Raw genomic sequence first — 27,164 nt, 5'->3', positions numbered from 1 at the left:
TAACTTTATTTTACGGTAACTGACACACTGAATAGTCACATCTAACAGCCGGCACATCGGTCATCAATTCCTCCTTTGAAAAAAGACCACCAACGGAAGAATCCAATGAAGCAAACAAACAAACAGCCGTACGCCTTAGATCCGAAGGCCAAAACTCATCCGTGCCTCATCTGGCTAGATTCACAACATCTGTCCCTCGATAGTCAAGGCTGGTTTCAGGTCAGGCCCAGGTATGCAGGCACAACACGCACACACGTGTCTATCAGGCACGGGTATGTAGGCACACCACGCACATACGTGTCTATTCCACAGGCACATATAGATGCAGGCAGCAACTCGCCGTAAACACGTGAATGCAGGCAACAAAGGCACGGAAACGAAGCCTCTACATGCACGTGCTTCGGCTTGGCAAGGCACGAATACGGCCTTGCAATTAACGTTCTCGAGCCACGGCTAGACACCCTCTACGTACAGACATGGAATTGCAGCTTCTCCGACGCACAAGCACGGTTTTCGAATTGGCATTATCGAGGCACAGATACAAATCCTCTGCATACAAATCATCTGGATGCAAAAAAGAGAGGTGGCAGAGGCATCGGTAAGAACACTCTGTTCGAGAGGCACGGTTGCAAACTCTCAAGAGGGACAGCCATGTGACACCGCAGACACATAGACACGTGAAGTGTATCACATGAGGATACATCAAATACAAGCAGCGAATCAACGGTAGAAGTGAAAGAGCCACAGTTTTAAAGTGACTAGAGGCACGGGCGTGTAGAAGCACGGGCACGACGAGTCACAGCCACCGCATCCCCTCATGGACAGGCATCTGGCACCACAGGCACGTAGAGTCACAGCCAGCGTGTCTCCTGAGACAAGCGAATGCAGGTACAGGACGCACAGAACTGCAGCGTATACAGGCACGGAATTGCGACTTTTGTCACACGGGTACGGCTTTCGAATTGGCGTTCTCGAGGCATGGGTACAAACCACCTGAACGCACAAAAGAGTGGTGGCAGAGGCACGGTTGTGTAGTCTGAAGAGAAACTGCCGTGTGACACCACCACATAGAGACATCGCGTGTGTCACATGAGGTACATGAATAGCGGAAAAGAAGCCACGGAAGTGCAGCCTCCACAGACACGGATGCGGGCTTCTAGAGGCACGGTCCCGAAGAACACAAAGATAGGAAACTGAAAAATGTTGCCTTATACGTTACCGGACGTGTGTCTCTTGTGCGAATGTGTAAAACACAACAATACAAACACAAACAAATAGCGGTGAATATAAGCCAAACAAAAAACACGCTTCTCCCAAACAATACATATGCGTCCCCTCACGGACGGGCGTCTGGCACCAGAGGCACGTAGAGTCACAGCCAGCATGACGCCTGAGACACGCAAATGCACGTACAGGAGACACCAAATTACAGCGTATACAGGCACGGAATTGCGGCTTCTCATAGTTATCGAAGCACAGGTACAAACAACCTGGACGCACAAAAGAGTGGTGGCAAAGGCACGGATGTGTAGTGTCAAGAGGAATTTCCGTGTGAAACTAGCACGTTACAGACATGGCGTGTCTCATGGATGTACATGCTTAGACAGAAAGAAGCCACGGAAGTGAAGCCTGAACATACACGGATGAATGGATTCTCGAGGCACGGTCCTAAAGCACACAAAGACACGAAACTAAAATGTTGCCTCGTACATTAGCAGACGTGCCTCTCTTGTGCGAACGTGTAAAAGACAACAATACAAGCACAATCAAACGGCACTGAATAAAAGCCAAACACAAAACGCGCTTCTCCCAAACAATACATATGCGCCACTTCAACAGGTTCTCTAAATATACATGAACTCGCGCAAACATCAACAATGAACTTGTAACATGAAAAAACATAAGAAATTATATTCACATAACATGAGACGGTACTCCATAGGATTGAACTAAAAGTACTCATTAATTATACAAAAAAAATGAAAGTCTTCTAGGAATCCATTCTGCTCAGACCACCGGGACGATTCTACTCAATTGGAGTTCTGCTCAAAAGCATCAACGGCGTTCGGGGTCGGGAAGACAACGAGGATGCATCATGTCCTTCATAGACAGAACTCGGTGGTAGAGATCGTAGCTGACATACCCATCCTAAAATAAAAAGCGGATGAGAATGAAGATATACGTTAAGGGAAAAAAAGTACTATTGTTGCAATAAAACAAAAATATAAAGACGAAATTTTCACTTACAATTGCCGCATATTTCAGGTGTTCAAGGGAAAGCGGCTTCCATTCCCAGTAGTCATGCAGACCTTGTGGAAAAGACGACTTCATACTCAAGTAAGATTTGTTTATGACGGCTCCTGCCAAATCTGCCATTGAATCCCTTAGATTACCTCCTTTGATCATGAGCTCCTCTTGAAGGTCGATGTGACACTCTCTTGGGATTTTGAGGTAACTGTTTGCAAGAACATCCCTATCGTTCTTGACGACGACACTAGCAAAAATTATACCTTTGTTCCGAAGGAAATCTTTCAGAGCAACGCACTCTGTCCTAGCCTTGCACAAGTGATAAACAAGAACATGCTTGCGCATCGCCAGTTGCATAACGGCAACTTTTCTACTACGATCAAAATAATCCTCTCGTGTGTACTCCAGACCAAGACCAACAAATTTGCACCTGTCCTCACGCAGCCATTCCTCATAGAGAGTAAGAATCTCCTCCACCTTGTGGGGCTCATTGGTGTACAACACATCGAGCTTGGTATTACCATTAGCATCTATAGAGAGATGCTCAGTAGTGTTCCTGGAGTCGTCCATGGAACCGAAGCTAAGACGACAATGGAGTTTGACTATGCTTCTCATACGAGTTGAGGATGACGGGAGCTACTTGCACTTCTCTGGAGGGAATAAGACGCGATAACCTCCAGGAATAGACCACTACTTAACCTTTGGTGAGAGACGACTCAGTTACCATGCGCCCATTTAATTGCTAAGGAAACGGTGAATGGACGATTGTGCTTCTGCAGCTCGTGAAACCATGCACTTCAAAAGTCACAACTGCCACGCTGTAATCGAGGAGCACCTAGATTGACTCTAGCACGGTATCTGGCACAATGAATACTAACAATAAATAGCCATCCCATCGGTCACCAGCATATCTTTTGACCGAGAGAACAATGAGAGGAAGCAAACAAGATGACCCTGTCGTACAAATACTACACGGGGACTGAACAAAAGAAGCACGGTTCGGCCAGCACAAAAGCCACACGCGTGCCTCCACTTTGCTTTAAAGACAAACCTCGGTGATATCAACGGACCTGCATCTCTATGTCTGCATACCACCGAAAACATTGCCAAAACAAAAACACGTCCATGCTTCTCACATACAAATAACTCTGGGCTATCATAGACATTCCCGCCTGAACCCAACGTACATAAAAAAAGTGGCTCCCTGGGTCAACGACTGCTTGTAACAAAATTGCAATAACAGAGTCATGAACCGTGACTCCATTCCAGATACAAAAGTGCCTCTCATTAGGAACCATCATGCCTCCCCTCAATTTGCCTCCCCCGACGTATCGACCATGCCTCTCCTGCTACAACGACCGTGCATCTAATAACATCATCACCGTTCCTCTCCTAAAGACACACCCAACCATATCTGATTAAACATGTGATTAAAAAAATTAAAACACAGAAGCACGAGTATGCTTTTTAGCATGTATAACGGTGCCTCGCAAAAAGTATGTGAGGCAGGATAGGCACGTAAAAGACTCCGCTCGGACGCAGCTCAGCTGGACAACTATAATGGGAGGCAGCTGGATGAGTCAAACATCTCGTGTCCCCATAACACCTCGGAATACACGCACACCATCTACAACCAGCATTCATTCCATTTCGCAGAATAAAAAATAAAACAAGAAGCATTCATTACTACTCTTGCTCTCTCCTGTCTCCTTTATATTTCAATAAGCTCCGACTCCCTCAGCCACAACACAACTCATTTGCCTTCTCCGTCACCTGCTTCTAGGGTTCGTGTTTCTTCTCTGTCTCCTGCTTCTAGGGTTCGTCTTCTAACCCGCACACAATCGATTAATTTCTAAGCCATACTTCTCTCGTAGATTGCTGGCCATGGGTGCTTGCCCTAAGCTTCCAATCACAAGCCATCTGCCTTATCCGTCCGCCTACTTCTAAGGTTCGTGCTTCTTCCCCGCACACAGTCTCATTTCAAACAAGTTATTGTAGAGTTTTTATTGGGTCTCTTGATTAACTTCCAAGCCGTGCTTCTCTCGTAGATTTTGCTAGCCGTGTGCGCTTTCCCTAAGCTTCCCCTACCCAAATCTCCGTTCGTCAACCCTCGTTATTCTTATGTCACAGGTAAAAAAACATATGCGTAAGCAGCATGCTCCGATCCGTATTTACGTTTTACGTTTAGGTTTTTCATTTGATAGTTATTAAAGCATCAGATCCGGTACAACGACTTCATTCTCTAACGGAATATAAAAACCATTTGAAAATCTAAACAAGTGTTATAAACTCTGTCATACTGCTTTTTTCAAAGGAGTAGATGAGAAGATTTATGGTAAATTTGTAGTTGTTGCCTGCCTTCAATATGGCTAACATATTTGAAGCTAGCCGTTGTCTACCTTCCACGTTGAAGCTTATTTTTAAATTGTTATGATATTCTTGTTTTCTTAACATAGTTTTTCTGAAATATTTAGGTATGATTTGCCCTGCCTGCCGCCAACCAGGCGGCCCTTGCGAACCACACCTTGAAGTTATCCAGGAGTTTGAGCTTATTCTTCATGAAAATTGTTGGAGCCGCATGATTAGTAAGCATCACTAACAAATTAGTTGCTTACAACACAGTAAAAATCGTCACTGTCACTCATACCCCCTTGCACCTACACTAGGTCCCCCTGCTGCCACTTCTTCGCACCTGCCTTGTGTTTTCATTTTCCATTAGTTTGCTTGCCTATGCCCTGATTAATATAGTCCATTAATTTATAATACAATTATGTTGTTATCTGTAATTCTTATCAAAAATTCATATCCAATTTAAGAAAACTTTTAACATTAATAGTACGCAAGTTCAAATTTATACTTAGAGGTGTTATTTGCACTATTTTTTCCAGTATGTACCTTGTAATGTCAGAGCTTTTCTCGCTGAATACATTGAAGAGGAGAAGAAAGAAGCAAGAAAATTGCGTAAACAGCAGGTAGAGCTAGCCCTTCTTACACATGAAGGAAGGTCTTACAATGCTTTGTTTAAGCATAGGGAAAACTACACAAAGTTCTGCGGTGGTGAGTGGAACATCTTTGCGGCTGATTATGAACTTCATGCTGGAGACTGCATAGAATTTGAACTACCAGACGAGGGTCTCAATCTCGAAATACAAACATATCGAGATAACAAAAGGCTGCTTCCATTACCCCACGTTGGTAGGTATTTAATATTACAAACATTACAAACTTATCTTCTTTCGCTGTAATTTTATATGCATGAATCGAACTGAATAATATTAACCCCGTGTTGGATATAACTTTATCTAACTTTAAAAGCTTTTTCTTTTTCTAGCTCTCGACGATCTTTCTTCTGACGATTTCAACCATGTTCACTGTTGTGTCTACTCTAAGGATATTGAGCTTACCTACGACCAGACACGATTCTTTCTACAACGCCTTTTCGGAGATACTTTCATCCGTTGCCGTCCATTTGTCCATGTCCTGACTCACACTAACACCAAAGACTACGTCATGGTTGGTTACAACTGTCCTTGTTAAAATAACAAACGTATTTTGCTCATATATAATATAAACAATACTGATGTAATATTGCTTATATGTAAAATTATAAAGAACCTATTTATTCAAACCTAAAACAACAAAACTTCCGTTGTTCTCTTAATATGTTGTTTTATCTGTTTACACACCAAACCTGAACATGCCAGGAACTATATTACTCCCAATATAGAATTTCTTAATGTTTGTGCACTCACCATATTCAGACATTCTTTTATTTATTATCCAAGTGACAAATCAACGGTTTTAATTTCTATTTAATTTCGATTTTCTTCTAGAAAATTCTGAGGAGCGTTGTCTCAACACTGAAGAGATGGGTGGACATGCCAACCAATGGCAGGGTAACCCTTGAAGCTCCTGATGAACATACACATGTCATCACTCCTTCATCGTACTACATCTCCAAAAACGACGGCAGGATGGTAATACAAAAGTCTTCTTTCAGAGACTTCATATCAGCTGCATCCTTCGTTCAAAAGAATGTTGTTCTAATCACTTTCAAAGACCAAAATGACCATTCTGTGTCCATCATCATTCAGTGCATTATGTAGATTCCGTCGGAACCAGCACCTAAAATGGAAGCAAACAGTGTATCTCCTAGAATGTTCAATGCTCGTTTCATCATGATGCCTCCAGGAGCAAAACACTAATTACTATAAATTTACTAGATAGGATGGTAGAGTAATTTAACTATTATGGACCATGTGCTTGCTTGAACTATCGGAATAATCTTTTGCAACTTATGTAGCTCTTACGGACACTCAACTTGCTGTTTCAACCATCGTAATGATCCTTTAAAACAAATGCTGTTTGAACCATCGAAATGATTCATTCGAAAAAATGTAGTTCTTATCCTTTGAAAAGTTCACAATTCAAAAAACCAAAAAACAAAAAGATTCATTTTCAAAAATGAAATGAAACAAGAATCAGTTTATGATTCAAAACCTCTAGCAATGCGATGTTATCGAACTTATTCAAATCATCTAGTGAAACATATCTCAATTAAAAACCAAACAGGACTCCATTTTCAAGTCCAAACTATATTTAGTTCAACTTTTCCTAAACACACACTTGTGCACCGAATAACATAAAAATTGTGCCTCCCTAACCAAGGAAGATTATTAATTGAAAAAAAACGTTTCACAACAAAGGCACGACCATGCATCTGCTGAATGTTCTAACGTTTACACGACTACTTTCACAGCCAAAGATGCATCACGCAGGCAACATGCAAGGAGTAAAAAAATTCAATGAACGAGACAAGTGAAAATCTAAAAAAACAGATAAAACAAACCCATGTTTCCGAAATTCTACGCCTGGAACCGTCGTGTGACTAGCAACTGCTCTTTGGCGGTTTCTTTTTTTGCACGACAAAACAACCTTTTCACTTTTCCAACTCCATTTCATCCTCTTCCTCGAAAGTTTCTCGCCGGCCGCAGTTCACCACCGCACACCTCCAGCCATGGACGACGGGAAACTAACAACATTCACCGAACACATCACTACCCACGGTACCGTGCTCGAGGTGGTGTACACCAACGACCCAAGGACCGTGGAGCGGATCATCAACAAGTACGAAGAATGGCTGAAGGAGGAGAAGAACAAGTTCGTCGGCCTCGGCCTCGAGTACACACGTAAGAGCAGTTACATACGACAAGGGATCGCCGTCGTCCAACTTTCCATGCGCGAGCATGCCCTTGTATACCACTACTGCAGATCCGAGCGCTCCCAGGCGTTAGTTGACTTCCTGCAATGGAAAGCGGTAACTTTCACTAGCGTCGACACCAGGAACGACAAGACCATGCTTGCCCGTGCATGCATCAGAATTCCAGACGAGCACCACGTCGACATCCATAGGCTATTCTGCATCAAGGGTGGTGGAGAAAGGGACTCCATGGGTGACCTTGCAGCGGCCATCATCGACCCCTCGTACAAGAACATGAAGAAATCATTCCCAAAGGAGAAGCGCCAGTTCTGGGAGTGGAAGCCACTTTCCCCGATACACCTTGAGTACGCGGCAAAGGACGGGTATGTTAGCTACGAGTTGTACCGTAGAATCCTAATCATCAAGAACGGGCTACGTCATCTCCACCAACAACCAATGAAAGAAAGACTCCGCCCACGGAAGATCAATGATGAGGGATCTTCCAGCGGCTGGAAGCGCTGGAAGGGAAACAGTGGTTGGTAAATTGCGAGAAATTGGATGTCTACATTAAACTAGTAGGAACTACTATTATCATAATTTGGATTGTATGAACCTATGTTGTAAATATGTTTGTTGTTGCTCAAAGATGTTGTGTGTATTGTATTACTATTTTACGTTTGAACTTTGAACACAGTGGTGTGCTCATGTACTAACTTGGATTGTATGAACCTATGTTGTAAATATGGTTTGTTGTTGCTCAAAGATGTTGTGTGTATTGTATTACTATTTTACGTTTGAACTTTGAACACGGTGGTGTGCTCATGTACAAATGCATACTATGTTTTGCATGTCTAAATGCAATTAGTAAGTTATGTCTAAATGCAATTAGTAAGTTATGTCCCAGTACTGAGCAAGCATATATTGTATCCGTGATTATAGAACGAGAGATATCTCGCACGATATTGTATTATAATTTTCATACTCAACATTTACAAGATACATCGTGCATTTACAAGAATATGTGATGATATCGTTGTAAACTTTCAGTACAATGCTTATTAAACATTGGTGTGAGCAATTCATAAATATTGCAGAAGATCATTCAGTACACAGTCACAAGCGACAAGAACTTTGTTACCTTAACCACATTGGAAAAAAAAATCCTTGCCTCCATTTCACATCAAACACCGCTCCGTCCATTCAGAACATCCTTGCTATTGTACACAGGTTCCTCTTCGTACACCAGTTCTGCACGATGCCACAAAACTACACTACTGTGTGCAACTGACCTATTTACAAGCGTGACTTACTAAGTGTCTACTCAATCCATGCCTGTGGTGCCACGCACCCGTGACCCTAAAGACTACACACCTGTGCATCATTAACCGAGCCCCTCTAACCAGATATTCGGACTGATGCCTCTACTGCCGTACATCCGTGCCTCTAGAATCTTGACACCAGCAAGAGGGTTCAAAACCGTGCCTCCAGACAACCGTGCTTGTACTGATTGCACTTCCGTGCCTCTGTTTGCTTGATCAACGTGCCTCACTTGAAACTCACAGTAACTCTACGTGCTCCGCACGCGTGATCGCCAATGCAACTTTGGTGCTGCACAGACGCGTCTCTCAGTATACCCGTACCTCCACAACCGTGCTTGTACTGACTATAATTCCATGCCTCCGTTTTGCTCAATCCACGTGCCTCACATAAAACCAACAGTAACTCCATGTCCTACACACACACGTGCCTCTCGCATGAAACCCATAGTATCTCGCCCGTACAACTTTGGCGCTGCACACACGTAGCTCTCAGTATACCCGTGCCTCCTCATGACCATGCCTGCACTGACTTCAATTCCGTGCCTTCATTTGCTTAATCCACGTGCCTCACATAAAAGAGATAAACAGCCGTGCCTGAGAGTAAACAACACACGTGCCTCTACTGTATTGATAACTATGACCCCAATTAAATAACATCCGTCCAAAAGAACATCTTTAAAAGAGATGTACAGCCATACCTCTTCTACAAACATACAACAGCAATGAACACTTAGGTTCTTAGGTTCATATCGTTTCATATATCTAGACAACATTAACCCGTAGCATAGATTTTTAAACAAAATCCATTTATGTTCAAAGGCTATAACTAACATCACTACGGCAGATGATTGAAGATAACAACAAGCCTCCTATCACGCTCTTTGAAAGTTATCAGCACCAAGTTGTTTACTTCAATAGACGATGCCTGGAGAAAATCACTAAAACCTTTCTGTTTGAACACCATTCTACTACCCAAGCCAATGAAGTAGGAGCAAGGAGTGCTCACATATATATCATCATCATCAGATTCCAAAGTAACTTCAAGGGTTAAAACGCCAGTCCTAGGAAAAGTCACAAACTCCTTCAAACTCCTCACAACAATACCAGGAATAACCTGGAAAAAAACATCAAGCTATCAGAAATAGAACAAAAATTAAAAACTATAAATAGAAGAGATAATAAAAATAAATAAATAAATAGAAACAAAGAAAAAAACAGTGGAAAAAAATCTGACCATATGATGACAATTAACATTCATGGAATCAATCCTATGAACAAAAGGACAACACGGTATGTAGACATCATCAAAGAGTTGACACCTCATGAAATACATCTGCTGATAATTAAGAGAAACACCACGGGTGTAATAACAACTCCCAACAAGTTCCATCTCGGAGTCGCTCAAACCATCAAGAGCTACAAAATATAATTACACAGGCTCAAGGGAACAGAAAAATCATCATGTGCAATAAAACAAGCTAAAAACTTCCTTAAAAATAAACCTTACCAGCAGATGGTAAAGGAGAAAACGCATCTCCACGACCAACACGATAAAAATCAATACCAATCCATGTTCCATTGTATTCAAGCCTAATGGTCATTATATCACGAGGACGAACACCATAATCACTGACCAATCGTTCCCAGGAAGGACCATGGAATTTACTCCTCAACCGACCATGACTAAACAGAACACCATACAAATAACCCTCATTGCACTGAAAAGCAAGATCAGTATCTTCGTCACCCCTCCTTATGGCTAAAGCCCTACACTCCTCGATGTAACGAGCAAGATGAGCTCTAACACTGCACGGAACATACTGCACAACAAATCAAAACAAGGATCATAATCAAAACCTAAACAGCATGAGCAACACCAAAAGAAATAAACGTGTGTGCCAAAAATTGAACAATTATAAAATGATATTCTTACAACACGCCTCCAACAACGCCGATTCAGGACCACACTGAACCCATCTACAGAAGAATCAACAGAAGAACACGGGCCACCAGGCATACGGCAAAAAGGACAAGCCATAACTGCAAGGAACACAATGATTATCAAGAACTAATCCCACAAAACCCAGTTGAAACTTGACATCTGATAGTGTTGGTAGTCCCCACCCGTAACTATCCCATAAATCTCCATATCCCGGAAATATAATGGGAACAAAAAGAGAAACGTGAAAGGGAAACAGGGAAACCACGAAGGCAACCGGTAGGGAATGGCGATCACGCGAACGGGGAAGCGCGGTCGACGCTAAAGAAGGACCGCCGTAAAAGCAGGCAACAAGCGCGGTGGCCGGGACAGGGGCCGCCGTAACCACGCGACAAGAGCGGTGGCCGCGACGGACGTAGACGACGGCAAAGAAAGAACAGTGCTCCACGACAGTTCGCCCACACCAGAGAGAAAATAGATCTCAAAACAGATCAAAAGGTTTTACAAAACATTAAAAGTATAAGGACTAAAGTGAAAAAAGGAAAAACCAGAAACCAAAAAACACGGGAGACACCGTGCGCGCGACAAGTGTCGCACGCGGAGCGCCTCGGAAAAGTCTCCCGACCGCTCCGCGCGTGACACTTGAGGCGCGGGGAGCACTTTCCGACTAATCGTTGCGAGGAGCGCTCCTCAATTAGTGATTTCGACGATTCTTTGGGAGCTCCTATTCGGCGCTGTTAGCGCCCGGACAGGTTCCCGGCGCCCACACGAGACCTTACTGGGCCATGGCCCAAAACTTGCTCGCTCCCTCAAAAAAAGGGTCGCTCCCTCCCTCCCGCGCTAACAAGTTTTTTCATACAGGATCGCTCGTACAAATCGCTCTTTTGGTACAGGATTGCTCGCTTCCTTGAAAAACAGTTCACAAGTTTTCCAAAAAAAGTTCATGAATTATAAGAGCATTTAGGTATTTGAAAAAATTTCATCGAATTCAAAAAAAGATCGAAATAAAAATCAATGATTTTTAAAAATATCATCAAATGCGAAAAAAGTTAATCAAAGATTTGAAAAAAATTCATCGATTTTGAAAAATGTACATTGAATTTGAAAAATAGTTAATCCAATTCAAACAAAAGTTCATCAATTTTGAAATAAGTTCACCGAATTTGGAAAAAAATAACAAAAAAGGAACTAGAAGAAAGAAAAATAAGAAAGAAAAAGAAAAAAAACAGTTCGAGAGACGAGTAAAGATGTAAGGACTCACGAAGTGGGGTGCTAGCCTAGTTGGTTACTACAGCTTATACGATCAAGTAGGTCGAGGGTTCGATTCTCAGTGGCGTGTGCGCTAGTTTACAGTTTACATTGTAACCGGCGCCTGAAGCATGGAATAGGATATGCCCAAGTCACTGGTTCGAATCCCACCTAGCTCACTGTTTTTTGCGATTTAACAACCAGAAGAACAAGATGATGGGTCAGCCCAGCTCGAGGGAGTGTGTGCACGATTCAGGCGCCCGCAAGTGAAATGACCTATAACATGTGCCTGAAGCGCCAAATAGGGAATGCCCGAGATAGGGCCGCCCATGAGCGCAAATTACTAATGGTGGCCGGGCTCCAGTGAGCTCATTTAAAAAATATATTTTCATAGCACATATAGAAATGCATGTCTAACACATTGGAGAAAAGTTTCATAACATTATACTTTCACACGTGGCATACAAAAAAATTACAAATATGTATGTTCAAAATAGGCCGACTTTTCTTTTTGTTGTGCCAAATATGGAATAGGATATGCCCAAGTCACTGGTTCGAATCCCACCTAGCTCACTGTTTTTTGCGATTTAACAACCAGAAGAACAAGATGATGGGTCAGCCCAACTCGAGGGAGTGTGTGCACGATTCAGGCGCCCGCAAGTGAAATGACCTATAACATGTGCCTGAAGCGCCAAATAGGGAATGCCCGAGATAGGGCCGCCCATGAGCGCAAATTACTAATGGTGGCCGGGCTTCCAGTGAGCTCATTTAAATAATATATTTTCATAGCACATATAGAAATGCATGTCTAACACATCGGAGAAAAGTTTCATAACATTATACTTTCACACGTGGCATACAAAAAAATTACAAATATGTATGTTCAAAATAGGCCGACTTTTCTTTTTGTTGTGCCAAATATGGAATAGGATATGCCCAAGTCACTGGTTCGAATCCCACCTAGCTCACTGTTTTTTGCGATTTAACAACCAGAAGAACAAGATGATGGGTCAGCCCGGCTCGAGGGAGTGTGTGCACGATTCAGGCGCCCGCAAGTGAAATGACCTATAACATGTGCCTGAAGCGCCAAATAGAGAATGCCCGAGATAGGGCCGCCCATGAGCGCAAATTACTAATGGTGGCCGGGCTCCAGTGAGCTCATTTAAAAAATATATTTTCATACACATATAGAAATGCATGTCTAACACATCGGAGAAAAGTTTCATAACATTATACTTCACACGTGGCATACAAAAAAATTACAAATATGTATGTTCAAAATAGGCCGACTTTTCTTTTTGTTGTGCCAAATATGGAATAGGATATGCCCAAGTCACTGGTTCGAATCCCACCTAGCTCACTGTTTTTTGCGATTTAACAACCAGAAGAACAAGATGATGGGTCAGCCCAGCTCGAGGGAGTGTGTGCACGATTCAAGCGCCCGCAAGTGAAATGACCTATAACATGTGCCTGAAGCGCCAAATAGGGAATGCCCGAGATAGGGCCGCCCATGAGCGCAAATTACTAATGGTGGCCGGGCTCCAGTGAGCTCATTTAAAAAATATATTTGCGCTCACTGTTTTTTGCGATTTAACAACCAGAAGAACAAGATGATGGGTCAGCCCAGCTCGAGGGAGTGTGTGCACGATTCAGGTGCCCGCAAGTGAAATGACCTATAACATGTGCCTGAAGCGCCAAATAGGGAATGCCCGAGATAGGGCCGCCCATGAGCGCAAATTACTAATGGTGGCCGGGCTCCAGTGAGCTCATTTAAAAAATATATTTTCATAGCACATATAGAAATGCATGTCTAACACATGGGAGAAAAGTTTCATAACATTATACTTTCACACGTGGCATACAAAAAAATTACAAATATGTATGTTCAAAATAGGCCGACTTTTCTTTTTGTTGTGCCAAATATGGAATAGGATATGCCCAAGTCACTGGTTCGAATCCCACCTAGCTCACTGTTTTTTGCGATTTAACAACCAGAAGAACAAGATGATGGGTCAGCCCAGCTCGAGGGAGTGTGTGCACGATTCAGGCGCCCGCAAGTGAAATGACCTATAACATGTGCCTGAAGCGCCAAATAGGGAATGCCCGAGATAGGGCCGCCCATGAGCGCAAATTACTAATGGTGGCCGGGCTCCAGTGAGCTCATTTAAAAAATATATTTTCATAGCACATATAGAAATGCATGTCTAACACATCGGAGAAAAGTTTCATAACATTATACTTTCACACGTGGCATACAAAAAAATTACAAATATGTATGTTCAAAATAGGCCGACTTTTCTTTTTGTTGTGCCAAATATGGAATAGGATATGCCCAAGTCACTGGTTCGAATCCCACCTAGCTCACTGTTTTTTGCGATTTAACAACCAGAAGAACAAGATGATGGGTCAGCCCAACTCGAGGGAGTGTGTGCACGATTCAGGCGCCCGCAAGTGAAATGACCTATAACATGTGCCTGAAGCGCCAAATAGGGAATGCCCGAGATAGGGCCGCCCATGAGCGCAAATTACTAATGGTGGCCGGGCTCCAGTGAGCTCATTTAAAATATATTTTCATAGCACATATAGAAATGCATGTCTAACACATCGGAGAAAAGTTTCATAACATTATACTTTCACACGTGGCATACAAAAAAATTACAAATATGTATGTTCAAAATAGGCCGACTTTTCTTTTTGTTGTGCCAAATATGGAATAGGATATGCCCAAGTCACTGGTTCGAATCCCACCTAGCTCACTGTTTTTTGCGATTTAACAACCAGAAGAACAAGATGATGGGTCAGCCCAGCTCGAGGGAGTGTGTGCACGATTCAGGCGCCCGCAAGTGAAATGACCTATAACATGTGCCTGAAGCGCCAAATAGGGAATGCCCGAGATAGGGCCGCCCATGAGCGCAAATTACTAATGGTGGCCGGGCTCCAGTGAGCTCATTTAAAAAATATATTTCGAATCGCTCACTGTTTTTTGCGATTTAACAACCAGAAGAACAAGATGATGGGTCAGCCCAGCTCGAGGGAGTGTGTGCACGATTCAGGCGCCCGCAAGTGAAATGACCTATAACATGTGCCTGAAGCGCCAAATAGGGAATGCCCGAGATAGGGCCGCCCATGAGCGCAAATTACTAATGGTGGCCGGGCTCCAGTGAGCTCATTTAAAAAATATATTTTCATAGCACATATAGAAATGCATGTCTAACACATCGGAGAAAAGTTTCATAACATTATACTTTCACACGTGGCATACAAAAAAATTACAAATATGTATGTTCAAAATAGGCCGACTTTTCTTTTTGTTGTGCCAAATATGGAATAGGATATGCCCAAGTCACTGGTTCGAATCCCACCTAGCTCACTGTTTTTTGCGATTTAACAACCAGAAGAACAAGATGATGGGTCAGCCCAGCTCGAGGGAGTGTGTGCACGATTCAGGCGCCCGCAAGTGAAATGACCTATAACATGTGCCTGAAGCGCCAAATAGGGAATGCCCGAGATAGGGCCGCCCATGAGCGCAAATTACTAATGGTGGCCGGGCTCCAGTGAGCTCATTTAAAAAATATATTTTCATAGCACATATAGAAATGCATGTCTAACACATCGGAGAAAAGTTTCATAACATTATACTTTCACACGTGGCATACAAAAAAATTACAAATATGTATGTTCAAAATAGGCCGACTTTTCTTTTTGTTGTGCCAAATATGGAATAGGATATGCCCAAGTCACTGGTTCGAATCCCACCTAGCTCACTGTTTTTTGCGATTTAACAACCAGAAGAACAAGATGATGGGTCAGCCCACTCGAGGGAGTGTGTGCACGATTCAGGCGCCCGCAAGTGAAATGACCTATAACATGTGCCTGAAGCGCCAAATAGGGAATGCCCGAGATAGGGCCGCCCATGAGCGCAAATTACTAATGGTGGCCGGGCTCCAGTGAGCTCATTTAAAAAATATATTTTCATACATATAGAAATGCATGTCTAACACATCGGAGAAAAGTTTCATAACATTATACTTTCACACGTGGCATACAAAAAAATTACAAATATGTATGTTCAAAATAGGCCGACTTTTCTTTTTGTTGTGCCAAATATGGAATAGGATATGCCCAAGTCACTGGTTCGAATCCCACCTAGCTCACTGTTTTTTGCGATTTAACAACCAGAAGAACAAGATGATGGGTCAGCCCAGCTCGAGGGAGTGTGTGCACGATTCAGGCGCCCGCAAGTGAAATGACCTATAACATGTGCCTGAAGCGCCAAATAGGGAATGCCCGAGATAGGGCCGCCCATGAGCGCAAATTACTAATGGTGGCCGGGCTCCAGTGAGCTCATTTAAAAAATATATTTTCGCTCACTGTTTTTTGCGATTTAACAACCAGAAGAACAAGATGATGGGTCAGCCCAGCTCGAGGGAGTGTGTGCACGATTCAGGCGCCCGCAAGTGAAATGACCTATAACATGTGCCTGAAGCGCCAAATAGGGAATGCCCGAGATAGGGCCGCCCATGAGCGCAAATTACTAATGGTGGCCGGGCTCCAGTGAGCTCATTTAAAAAATATATTTTCATAGCACATATAGAAATGCATGTCTAACACATGGGAGAAAAGTTTCATAACATTATACTTTCACACGTGGCATACAAAAAAATTACAAATATGTATGTTCAAAATAGGCCGACTTTTCTTTTTGTTGTGCCAAATATGGAATAGGATATGCCCAAGTCACTGGTTCGAATCCCACCTAGCTCACTGTTTTTTGCGATTTAACAACCAGAAGAACAAGATGATGGGTCAGCCCAACTCGAGGGAGTGTGTGCACGATTCAGGCGCCCGCAAGTGAAATGACCTATAACATGTGCCTGAAGCGCCAAATAGGGAATGCCCGAGATAGGGCCGCCCATGAGCGCAAATTACTAATGGTGGCCGGGCTCCAGTGAGCTCATTTAAAAAATATATTTTCATAGCACATATAGAAATGCATGTCTAACACATCGGGAGAAAAGTTTCATAACATTATACTTTCACACGTGGCATACAAAAAAATTACAAATATGTATGTTCAAAATAGGCCGACTTTTCTTTTTGTTGTGCCAAATATGGAATAGGATATGCCCAAGTCACTGGTTCGAATCCCACCTAGCTCACTGTTTTTTGCGATTTAACAACCAGAAGAACAAGATGATGGGTCAGCCCGGCTCGAGGGAGTGTGTGCACGATTCAGGCGCCCGCAAGTGAAATGACCTATAACATGTGCCTGAAGCGCCAAATAGGAATGCCCGAGATAGGGCCGCCCATGAGCGCAAATTACTAATGGTGGCCGGGCTCCAGTGAGCTCATTTAAAAAATATATTTTCATACACATATAGAAATGCATGTCTAACACATCGGAGAAAAGTTTCATAACATTATACTTTCACACGTGGCATACAAAAAAATTACAAATATGTATGTTCAAAATAGGCCGACTTTTCTTTTTGTTGTGCCAAATATGGAATAGGATATGCCCAAGTCACTGGTTCGAATCCCACCTAGCTCACTGTTTTTTGCGATTTAACAACCAGAAGAACAAGATGATGGGTCAGCCCAGCTCGAGGGAGTGTGTGCACGATTCAAGCGCCCGCAAGTGAAATGACCTATAACATGTGCCTGAAGCGCCAAATAGGGAATGCCCGAGATAGGGCCGCCCATGAGCGCAAATTACTAATGGTGGCCGGGCTCCAGTGAGCTCATTTAAAAAATATATTTGCGCTCACTGTTTTTTGCGATTTAACAACCAGAAGAACAAGATGATGGGTCAGCCCAGCTCGAGGGAGTGTGTGCACGATTCAGGCGCCCGCAAGTGAAATGACCTATAACATGTGCCTGAAGCGCCAAATAGGGAATGCCCGAGATAGGGCCGCCCATGAGCGCAAATTACTAATGGTGGCCGGGCTCCAGTGAGCTCATTTAAAAAATATATTTTCATAGCACATATAGAAATGCATGTCTAACACATCGGAGAAAAGTTTCATAACATTATACTTTCACATGTGGCATACAAAAAATTACAAATATGTATATTCAAAATAGGCCGACTTTTCTTTTTGTTGTGCCAAAATTTTGTCTTTTTTGTACAACAGACGAATCACAATTCTTTTAAACGAATTTTTACAAGTTCGTGCGGAAAACACATAAGTTCCATGGACAAAAAATTGATTATTTTTTATATATTTAACTATAATTTTTTATATTTGTTTTATAAAAGGGCTCCATGAAGCTCGGCCTCCAAATTTCGCACTCCACCCGTAAGTACCTAGATCCTTGGAGATTCTGAGCCGAGTAGACGTAGATCTTAGCCCAAAAGATATAAAGGAAAGTCATTAGTAGCTCATGATTTCAAGCACATCATAATGAGTTTTGTGCTAGGAGGAGGACCTAAGTGAATGTTGGGCTCCCACCACAGTTTAAATACATACCTCTCTAGTTGTTGACAACGACTGGTGCGGGTGTGTGATGCTTGGAGACCTCGTATTCTATGCCCTACATTTGGGTTAGGAACCAAACATACACCCCACTGTGATAGGTTGGCCCATTTAGTGTTCGATTTCTTGTATTAATTATTTGATATATCCTAATATTACCCATTAATGAGTTTGCATTACTTTTTTAATATTTTATTTATTGAAGGAAATGCAAAAAATATGAAAATTTTGCAAAAATGTTTATAAAATTCTAAACAATGTCCATGATTTTAAAATGTTTGCAAACTTTTAAAAATCTTCAAGCTTTTTTAACAGGTTCATGACTTTCATAGAAGAAATATTCAGAAATTATTTTATAAAATGCCATGTGTTTTAAAAATAAACATTACTTTTATAGAGGAAAAGGAAGAAAGAAAACTGAGAAAAACAAAAACAAAGATAAAAAGAAAACCAACTGCCCATCGGGAAAAAAAACAAAGAGAATAAAACCGACAACAAACCCGACAAAAATATCTAAAGTGGAAAAAGAAAAATATGCTGCATTGGGCAGGTCCAATAAGTGGAAGGAGTGCTATCCGCGCCTCCTATTTATCGCGTAAGTTAGGTGATAGCGTTGTAACGCGTACTCCCGACGCGAGCGCTGCTTCAACTAGGTTAGCCCATTTTTCGCTTTTCACCCACTGGTTATGGGAAGGTTCTAGTACCTTCCTTGTACCGGTTTTTTCTTCTATTTTTATTTCAGGTTTTTCATTTCTTCCTTTTATTTTATGTTTTTACTACTTTTTCTCTTTTGAAAAGCGTGAACCTTTTTTCAAACTCATGAACTCATTCTAATTCATGATCTTTTTCAAATTCACGAACATTTCCCAAATTTGGAAACATATTTTGAAATTTAGGAGTAATTTTCAAATTCACAAACATGTTTTGTATCAAAAATATATTTTTGGAACTTATGAACCTTTTTGAACCGACAAGCAGTTTTTGAAATTTGTGAACAATTTTGGAAATTCAGAAACAATAATTCAGAAACTCTACTCCCTCTGTCCCATAATATAAGACACTTTTTGACACTACACTAGTGTTAAAAAATGTCTTACATTATGGGACGGAGGGAGTATAACATAATTTTAAAAATCACAATCATATTTAAAATTTTGTTCACATTTTTTGAATTTGCAAACAGTTTGTGCAAGCCAGAATTTTTTCAAATTTCGTGAAGATTTTTTGGATTTTTGAACAATTTTCAAATTCATGATTTTTTAATTAACATTTTTTTAAATCGTAAACACATTATTTTTCATATTGGAGATTCCTGAACAGTTCTGAAAGTAAATGAACTAAAAAACCGAAAGAATGGAAAAAGAAAAAAACTAAAAACAGAAGGCCGAGCCTACACATCGACCGGCCCAAAAGTGAGCGTGTTTGATCGTCAGGAGCCCCTATATCTTGCCTTCAGCGAGTATTTGAGAAATGAATAAGTATTTGAAAAATGTTATTCAAGCATTTGAGAAATGTTGAACAAGTATTTGAATAATGTTCAACAAGTATTTGTAAAAATGTTGATCATGTATATAAAAATGTTAATTAAGCATTTCAAAAATGTTGAACAAGTAATAATCAAGCATTTGAGAAATGTTAAATGTGTATATATAAATGTTTGACCAATTATTAAAAAATGATGATTTCTTTGTCATGTATATGAAAATGCTTTTTTGCGGGGAGAAAAACATTTCATTAATTAATCAAAGAGGAGGGATCCTTGCCCAACTCAAAGTCTGTGGCGTTATGTTTCACGGAAGTTGGGACCCAGTCTCAATCTCCAGCCTTACATTCCAGATCAAACGGCGCAGATGACGGAAGTCAGGCATATCATCATCACCAACTCGCTCTTTTATAGGAGTAGAGATAGAGATATGATGGAAATAGACTAACCATGAAAAGCATCAGCCACAGAAGGAAATTCAAACTTTTAAATAAATTATATGACCTCAACTGTAATCTTATAACAGTAGATATGTGGTGTAAACATGAAGCAAAGACAAGTCTGGAACTTTGTTTCACAAAGTTGAAGCCACAGGATTGCAGCAAAAAGGCATTCAGTGAAGGTCATTGTCCTCCATTCAAAGCTATGATTCATTTTCTTTCTCAGCCATTTCCTTTTTATAAGCCTGCAACCTTTCTTTAAATTTCTTGCTCTCTTCAAAGTTTGCCTTTCTCTTCACAGCTTTCTGAGTTTGTTTCACAAGGAGAGTAACACATTTAGGGAGACAAAGAACTCCTACAAATTATGATACAGAACAAAATACATGAATTTTAGCGACGACACTAACTTAGGGCAAAAGGTTGCTTACCTCCTGCCGGAAGCACCGATCAAGCTTAATCTTAAGATCTGTGCATTCACCAAAGAATTTTTTGATGGGGTGATCCACATGGCACTTCTGGAATTCTTCAATAATCTGGGCAACAAGGACAGTAAATTTTATAATCTAGGAACTTCTGTGAAAATATATACACTTAAAATGACAAAGCATCAGTTAGAGCCAAAGGTCAGTACAAAGCTACCTCAGCACACATAGGATGCCTGTGTAGGGTTAGATGGGGATGCATTTCCAAAGATGTAGGAACGTGAGCCTGCATGAAAGTTGCCCAAGTTAGCAAGATCTGATCCTCGAAGTAGATTCTTCTACAAATGACAGACTGTGACACTACAAACTAGAAGTGGCGCCTAATAACATCGATACATACCAGCAAACACAACCTTATATTTCTGCTGTAACAGTACCTCTACTATAAATCCTGTCATAAAACAAGATCTATACCTTGCCCAGGAAGACTTGCAAAAGAATGGACAACTGACATAGAGGAGCAAATGTTTGTAATATCTGTAGGGCACAGCGACAGTAAACTACAGAAGAGATTTGGCTGAGCTGGGGCTTGGGCAGAATCGAGCTGGTGGTGAGCTAGCATAGCCCATGAGGTGCATCTGTCTATGGAAGCAAGTCATGCCGCTTGGGATGGCTGCTGGGTACTGAGTCGCATGACTGAACTCACAAGTAAATGTCTAGAATACCAAGTGTTTGCTGTTTATAATAATTAATATCGATTTCGATATTACTTGCCACAGATACTTAACATAGACTGAAAGCACCAAATTGGACTCGATTGACAAGTTTTGTATTTTATTAAAAAATGAAAAAGTCCCATGTAACAGCTACCCAGGCCATCACATTTTCTTAGGCTGTAACTTACTCCCTCTGTTCACTTTTATAAGGCTTTGAAGACATTTCAGAAAGGGTGCAAAGTAGCTTATTTTCAGTTGTCTGAAACAACTTATAAAGTGAACAGAGGGAGTATTAAAAAATGAAAAAGTCCCATGCTTAAGTTACAGCCCAAGAACGAGCCCGTCGCCTGTGCCTACTCGCTCGTGTTGTCCTCTTCCAGTCGAGGCAAACGCCGCCACCGCAACCCCCCCCCCCCCCCCCCCCCCCCCCCCCCCCCCCCCCCCCCCCCCCCCCCCCCCCCCCCCCCCCCCCCCCCCCCCCCCCCCCCGCGGACCTCCCATTGCTTCTGCTACCCGGTCCCACTCCCTTCCTCACACTTGCACGGCAGCGGCCCGTGGCGCGGCGGCCACTAACTTCGAACTTGGTGCGGCGGTGTCTTCCTGAAGACCTAAACGGCTGAATCAGCTTGATCCATCGAGCTTGAGGGAACTAGTGTACACAGAGTTGCGAACCTTGACTAGTGTCACTGTGGTTGTAGAAAATACTCTTTGAGTACTACTTGAGTCTTCAGACCTACGGTGAAATCAAAACATGGCTAGTTGGTAGTTGCAAACTTATAGTCATGGCTAGTTGTTTACTTGATTTGTATTGTTTTGAGTTGTGATTATATAATAAAAACTTGTTACAGCCCAAGAAAGTTTTGTATTCTGTCTTTGCTTATACGTAGGCATGTAAAACTTGTTAATCGAGTCCAATTTGGTGTTTACAGATTATGTTAATTATGTTTTATGTGGCAAGTAATATCAAATCGGTCGCAGTCGATAAATTATAAACAGCAAACACTCGGTTATCCTCAATGGAAGCAATGCAATTCATTTTCATGAAAAATTGTGATACTAATAGTACAATGATTTTCATAAAACAATGCAATTCATTTTCAATTGAGGATAATCTGGAAAAAAAACTTAACATCATGAAGCAATGCAATTCATTTTCATGAAAAATATGTTTTGACATTACTAATCATACTAACTGAAGCAATTAGCTTACCAAGCTGGGTAAATAATGGAAGCAAGGTAAACTTGGTTATCCTCAATCCTCATCACCACTAGACATTTGCTTCCTTGACAATTTCGAGTAATTATAATTGACAATACAACAGCAACACTTTGTAAGAACACTAGAACAGACATGCAGTGCAGGTTATGCCATCCTAAAATTGTGATACACACACATACACTGACATGGAACCTACAATTTTTCTCGTTCTGTCTTCTTGCATTTGATTTGCTAAATGTAGCACTAGCAGATCATCCTGAGAACTACAGCTACAGGAGAAACTTCAAAGAACAATTCTTGAATACAACCTTGCAGAAAAAGAATGGAGGGGGAAAGTGCTCACTGTTGAACTCCACCTCAGTCGGTGGTGCTGCAGAGGGAGAGAGGGCCGGCGACAGCAGGTAGATCACGGGGTGGGCTGGTGGAGTGATGGTGCTGCAGATCTAGCCGTTGGCCGGAGCGGCCGCTCGTTCTCTTTAGGTGGCTCCACGGATGAGAGATGGTGAGCAAGGAGAGGCAAGGCGAGGCGTCGACGGCAAAGAGAGGCCGGTGAAGGAGGACGCTCGCCGGGCGGGGAACTGTGGACGCGCTGTCGTGTGTCGTTTGTGTGTGAAGCTGTGACCTGAGTGGGGGGATTGGATCGGAGAGAGAGCTCGTTCGGTGTTCGGCCGTCCCGCAAAACCCGTTTAGGGTTCCCTAGAACAGATTCACGGTATCGCACAAGCTGCACCACAAATTTCTACCGTAAAATCAAATAGATGTGTCTTAATTACTGCACATCTAGTAGCTCAATCAAGCTAAATAAAAAATTAAAAAAATGCTTGCACGAATGTTTATGTAAAATCAATGACATAGGACTTAGATGTGTGATACTTAGGGCACATTTATAGTGCTTTAGCACAACTAAATTAAATATTATGTTTGTTTAGGGTCATCTTGTTCCCCAAATCACTCACACAAGTAGCCGCCCCAAATCGGGACAGCTTCCGCCGCTCCATGGTCGTCGGCCCCGGTAGCGACCTTGAGCCCGCATCCATGGCGGGCCGCGGCCACCCAAGAGTTGGGGGGGGGGAGGGGGCGAGCCTGCCTCCATGGCGGAGCAGCGGAGCTGTCGTGGCCACCCGAGAGCTCCAGGGGCGCGATGGTTGTCGGCCCCATTGACGACCTCGAGCTTGCATCCATGGCGGAGTTGCCACGGCCACTCGAGAGCTCGAAGGGTGTGATGTCTGTCAGGAATGAGGCGAGGAAGGACGGGGGGCGTCGACCAGATGGTCGCCAGCGACGAGAACAACCGGAATCAAGAGCTAGTGCCGACGGGAGTGGCAGTTGTCGTGAAACTTCCCTCCCGACAACGGCTTTCTGGTATAGATGAAGTTGTAAAATTTGCTAGGACAAGGTTTTTTTGGGGGTAGAAGAGGGAGTTGTATTCATTTTTACAAGACCGGCCATTTTGCAGGATCTAGAATGGGCATCTTTTTTCGCCTAAATGTAAACGGCAGATATTTTACAGTTTCGAGTCTTTATGGGATCCACCTGAGATGCTCGGCCGCTAGCGAGATAGGGAGCCCCTACCTGGCGTAGTGCGCGCCAGGGATCGACTGCGCGCGCACCCCCCTCCCCCACTTACCTGCCCTCTCTAGGCTGCCCCATGTGGGGCGCGAGATGCCCCTGTTTTTTTAGATTTCGAATAAAATCTAATTTTCAAAAAACATTCTCATATTCAAAAGAGTATTCACCGTATTAAAAAATAGTTCTTGGATTATAAAAAATTGCAATTTCAACATAATGGACATTTTTTCAATTTTGACGAATATTTTTTATTTTGATGAACATTTTTTATGAGCATTTTTCAATAATGATGAACATTATTTGATATTTTATGAACAAATTTTGAATCTGATGAACATTTTTTGAACTTTATGAACAAAATTTTTATTCAAGAAAATTATTTTAAAAAAGTGGATGAAGAAATTTTGAATCCGATGAACAAATTTTGAATTTGATGAACATTTTTAAATCAATGAACAAGTTTCGTATTTGATGCAAAATTTCTAATTCGATGATTTTTTTTAATTTGACGAACATTTTTAAAATCCGATGAACAAAATATAAATTCGATTAACATTTTTCTAATTCGTTGAACAAAAAAGTGTTCGTGGATTAGAAAAGAAAATTTGCGAAAAAGGTGAAAACGTAAAGAATACAAAAGAGAAAAGAAAAATGGAAACATAAAAGGAAAAGGAAAAAGGAAAAAAGAAAAAAGAAAAAAAGAAAAGAAAAGAAAAGGAAGAAAAAAAATAAAAATGGGCCCGCCCATACGACACCCATGCGCGAAGCGGGTTGGGGGTACGCGCTACGAAATACAAGTGAATCCCTAAGAAGGGTTGGCCTACAAACATCCACCCAACGGCAATTTAAAATGTTGAGGAAGCATTTGAAAAATGTTAAATGTGTATAGAGATAAATGTTTATCACGTATAAAATAATTGATCATGTATTCAAAAAATATTAATCAACCATTTAAAAACCATATAAATAAGTATTTGAAAACCAATAAATGGGCATTTAAAAACTATTAAATGTGTATAGAAAAAATGTTGACCATGTATTAAAAATGACTATTTTTTATCATGTATATAAAGAAATTAATCAAGCACTTAAAAAAATGAAAAATTATTTGAAAAATGATAACCAAGCATTTGGAAAATGCTAAATGTGTATAGAGAAAAATGTTGAACATGTATTATGAAATGATGAACTTTTTCTATCATAAAATGAAGATTTTTTATCATGTATATAAAAATGACTAATCAAGAAGTTGAAAAAATACTGAACAAGTATTTAAAAATATTATTCAAGCATTTGCAAAATGTTAAACGCGTATAGGAAAAATGTTAAACATGTATTAAAAATTGAAAAAAAATATGATCATGTATATAAAAATATTAATCAACCATTTGAGAAAATGTTAATAAAGCATTTGGAAGATTTTAAATGTGTATATAAAAAATGTTGACCATGTATTAGAAAAATGAAGGGGAAATTTGATTATGTATATAAAAATATTAATCAGGCATTTGAAAAAATGTTGAATAAGTATTTGAAAAATGTTAATCAGGAATTTTAGAAAATGTTAAATGTGTTTAGAAAAAATGTTGACCATGTATTAAATAAATGTTAATATTGAATTTAATAAATGTTAATAAGGTATTGGAAAAAATATTAAATGTGCATAGAAAAAATGTTTACCATGTATAATATTAATCTTGTATTTAAAAAATGTTAATCAAGCATTTTAAAAGTTTTAAAGTGTTTATATATAAACTGTTGACCATGTATTAAAAAATATTCTTGTTTTTTTTAAATATTAATCAAATATTTGAAAAATGTTAAAAATGTGTATAGAAAAAATGCTGACCATGTATTGCAAAATGTTAATTTTTTATTGGAAAAATGTTAGACCTATATTAGAAAAATGTTGTTAACATAAAACAAAATGTAGAATAAAAATCAAAAGAACAAAGAAAACTGAAATAGAAACAATATAACCAATGAAAAACAAAAACCAAAGAAACAAAATGCAAAAAGAATGGAAAAACGGAGAAGCAGAAAAAAGAAAAAGACTGAGTTAAATGGCCTCAAGTAGGGCGTGCCCCTACTACTTACCACGAAAGGTACTTGGACGGAGTGGCTAGAAGTGTGCCTGATCACTCTGAAGATGAGGGATTATTAAAGTAAAAAGGTAATTTGTCTCAACTCCACTCCCACACGGCGGTGCTCTCTATGGCGCCGTCTCGGAGTTGATGGCATCGTGTGTTTGCCAATCCTTTAGATTGGTGGCGTTATGGTTCATGGATGGTGTCGGCGAGGCGGTGGCGGCGACTCCATCAGGTGTGTCTCTCCTTTTACTATGTCCCCGTTGCTACGGCGTTGTCTCCGACGTCATGGTGGAGCAGGCAGGCTTTGTCGTCCAGGAGCACGCGTAGACGGTTGTCTACGCAAGTGACTGTTGGAAGATAGTGCATCTTGTGCTGGGTTTCTGGTTGAAGGCTGACAGTTCTGGTTTACTCCTCCGACGTTGTAGTCGTGCGGGGGCGTCAGTTCTGGAGTTCGATGACGTGTCTAGGGACATGTTGTCCCGGTCTGATTGTTTCGACGACAATGGTTTTGCTCCAGGTAAACTACTTTGGAGATTCGTAAAGCTGCTGATCAGCGATGGAGAGTGGTGATGTGTCTCCTTTTTCGTAGTGGTGAGGGACATGCACTGTTTTTTTGCATAGGATTATCCTATCTTTTTAGTCTTGTAATGTCGATGTTTACGTGCCTTGTAACTGAATCTTTATTTTATTAATAAGACACATATTATCATGCAAAAAAAGTATTTTGTGTAAAAAAATTCCAAAAAACTTTCAATCTATTCATTTTTAATCATAACGGTACAAAGAACATCAGAGA

At 41.1% G+C, this 27,164-nt stretch overlaps 1 protein-coding gene across 1 annotated transcript; it reads right to left on the bottom strand.

The window, feature by feature from the left end:
• Positions 1–20,381: 20,381 nt before the first annotated feature.
• On the bottom strand, positions 20,382–23,405 carry LOC125533690 (COX assembly mitochondrial protein 2 homolog). The gene is made up of 4 exons (XM_048697059.1): positions 23,053–23,405; positions 20,992–21,060; positions 20,781–20,885; positions 20,382–20,657 (listed from the first exon to the last, which is right to left on the bottom strand). The coding sequence occupies exons 2-4, from the start codon at positions 21,034–21,036 to the stop codon at positions 20,556–20,558; spliced, it is 252 nt and encodes an 83-aa protein (XP_048553016.1). The 5' UTR covers positions 21,037–21,060; positions 23,053–23,405; the 3' UTR covers positions 20,382–20,555.
• Positions 23,406–27,164: the final 3,759 nt, after the last annotated feature.

Source organism: Triticum urartu, chromosome 2 (genome assembly GCF_003073215.2).
Source record: "Triticum urartu cultivar G1812 chromosome 2, Tu2.1, whole genome shotgun sequence".
Taxonomy (NCBI): Eukaryota; Viridiplantae; Streptophyta; class Magnoliopsida; order Poales; family Poaceae; genus Triticum; species Triticum urartu.
Note: the sequence above shows the minus strand (reverse complement) of the source record. Positions and strands in the feature narration are given on the sequence as shown.

Excerpts from the sequence above, each read along its gene's own strand:
- LOC125533690 (XM_048697059.1), bottom strand. The coding sequence starts at position 21,036 with ATGCATCCCCATCTAACCCTACACAGGCATCCTATGTGTGCTGAG. Across the intron at positions 20,886-20,991 it reads GGCATCCTATGTGTGCTGAG|ATTATTGAAGAATTCCAGAA; the intron begins GTAGCTTTGTAC and ends CTTGTTGCCCAG. Across the intron at positions 20,658-20,780 it reads ATCGGTGCTTCCGGCAGGAG|AAAGCTGTGAAGAGAAAGGC; the intron begins GTAAGCAACCTT and ends AAACAAACTCAG.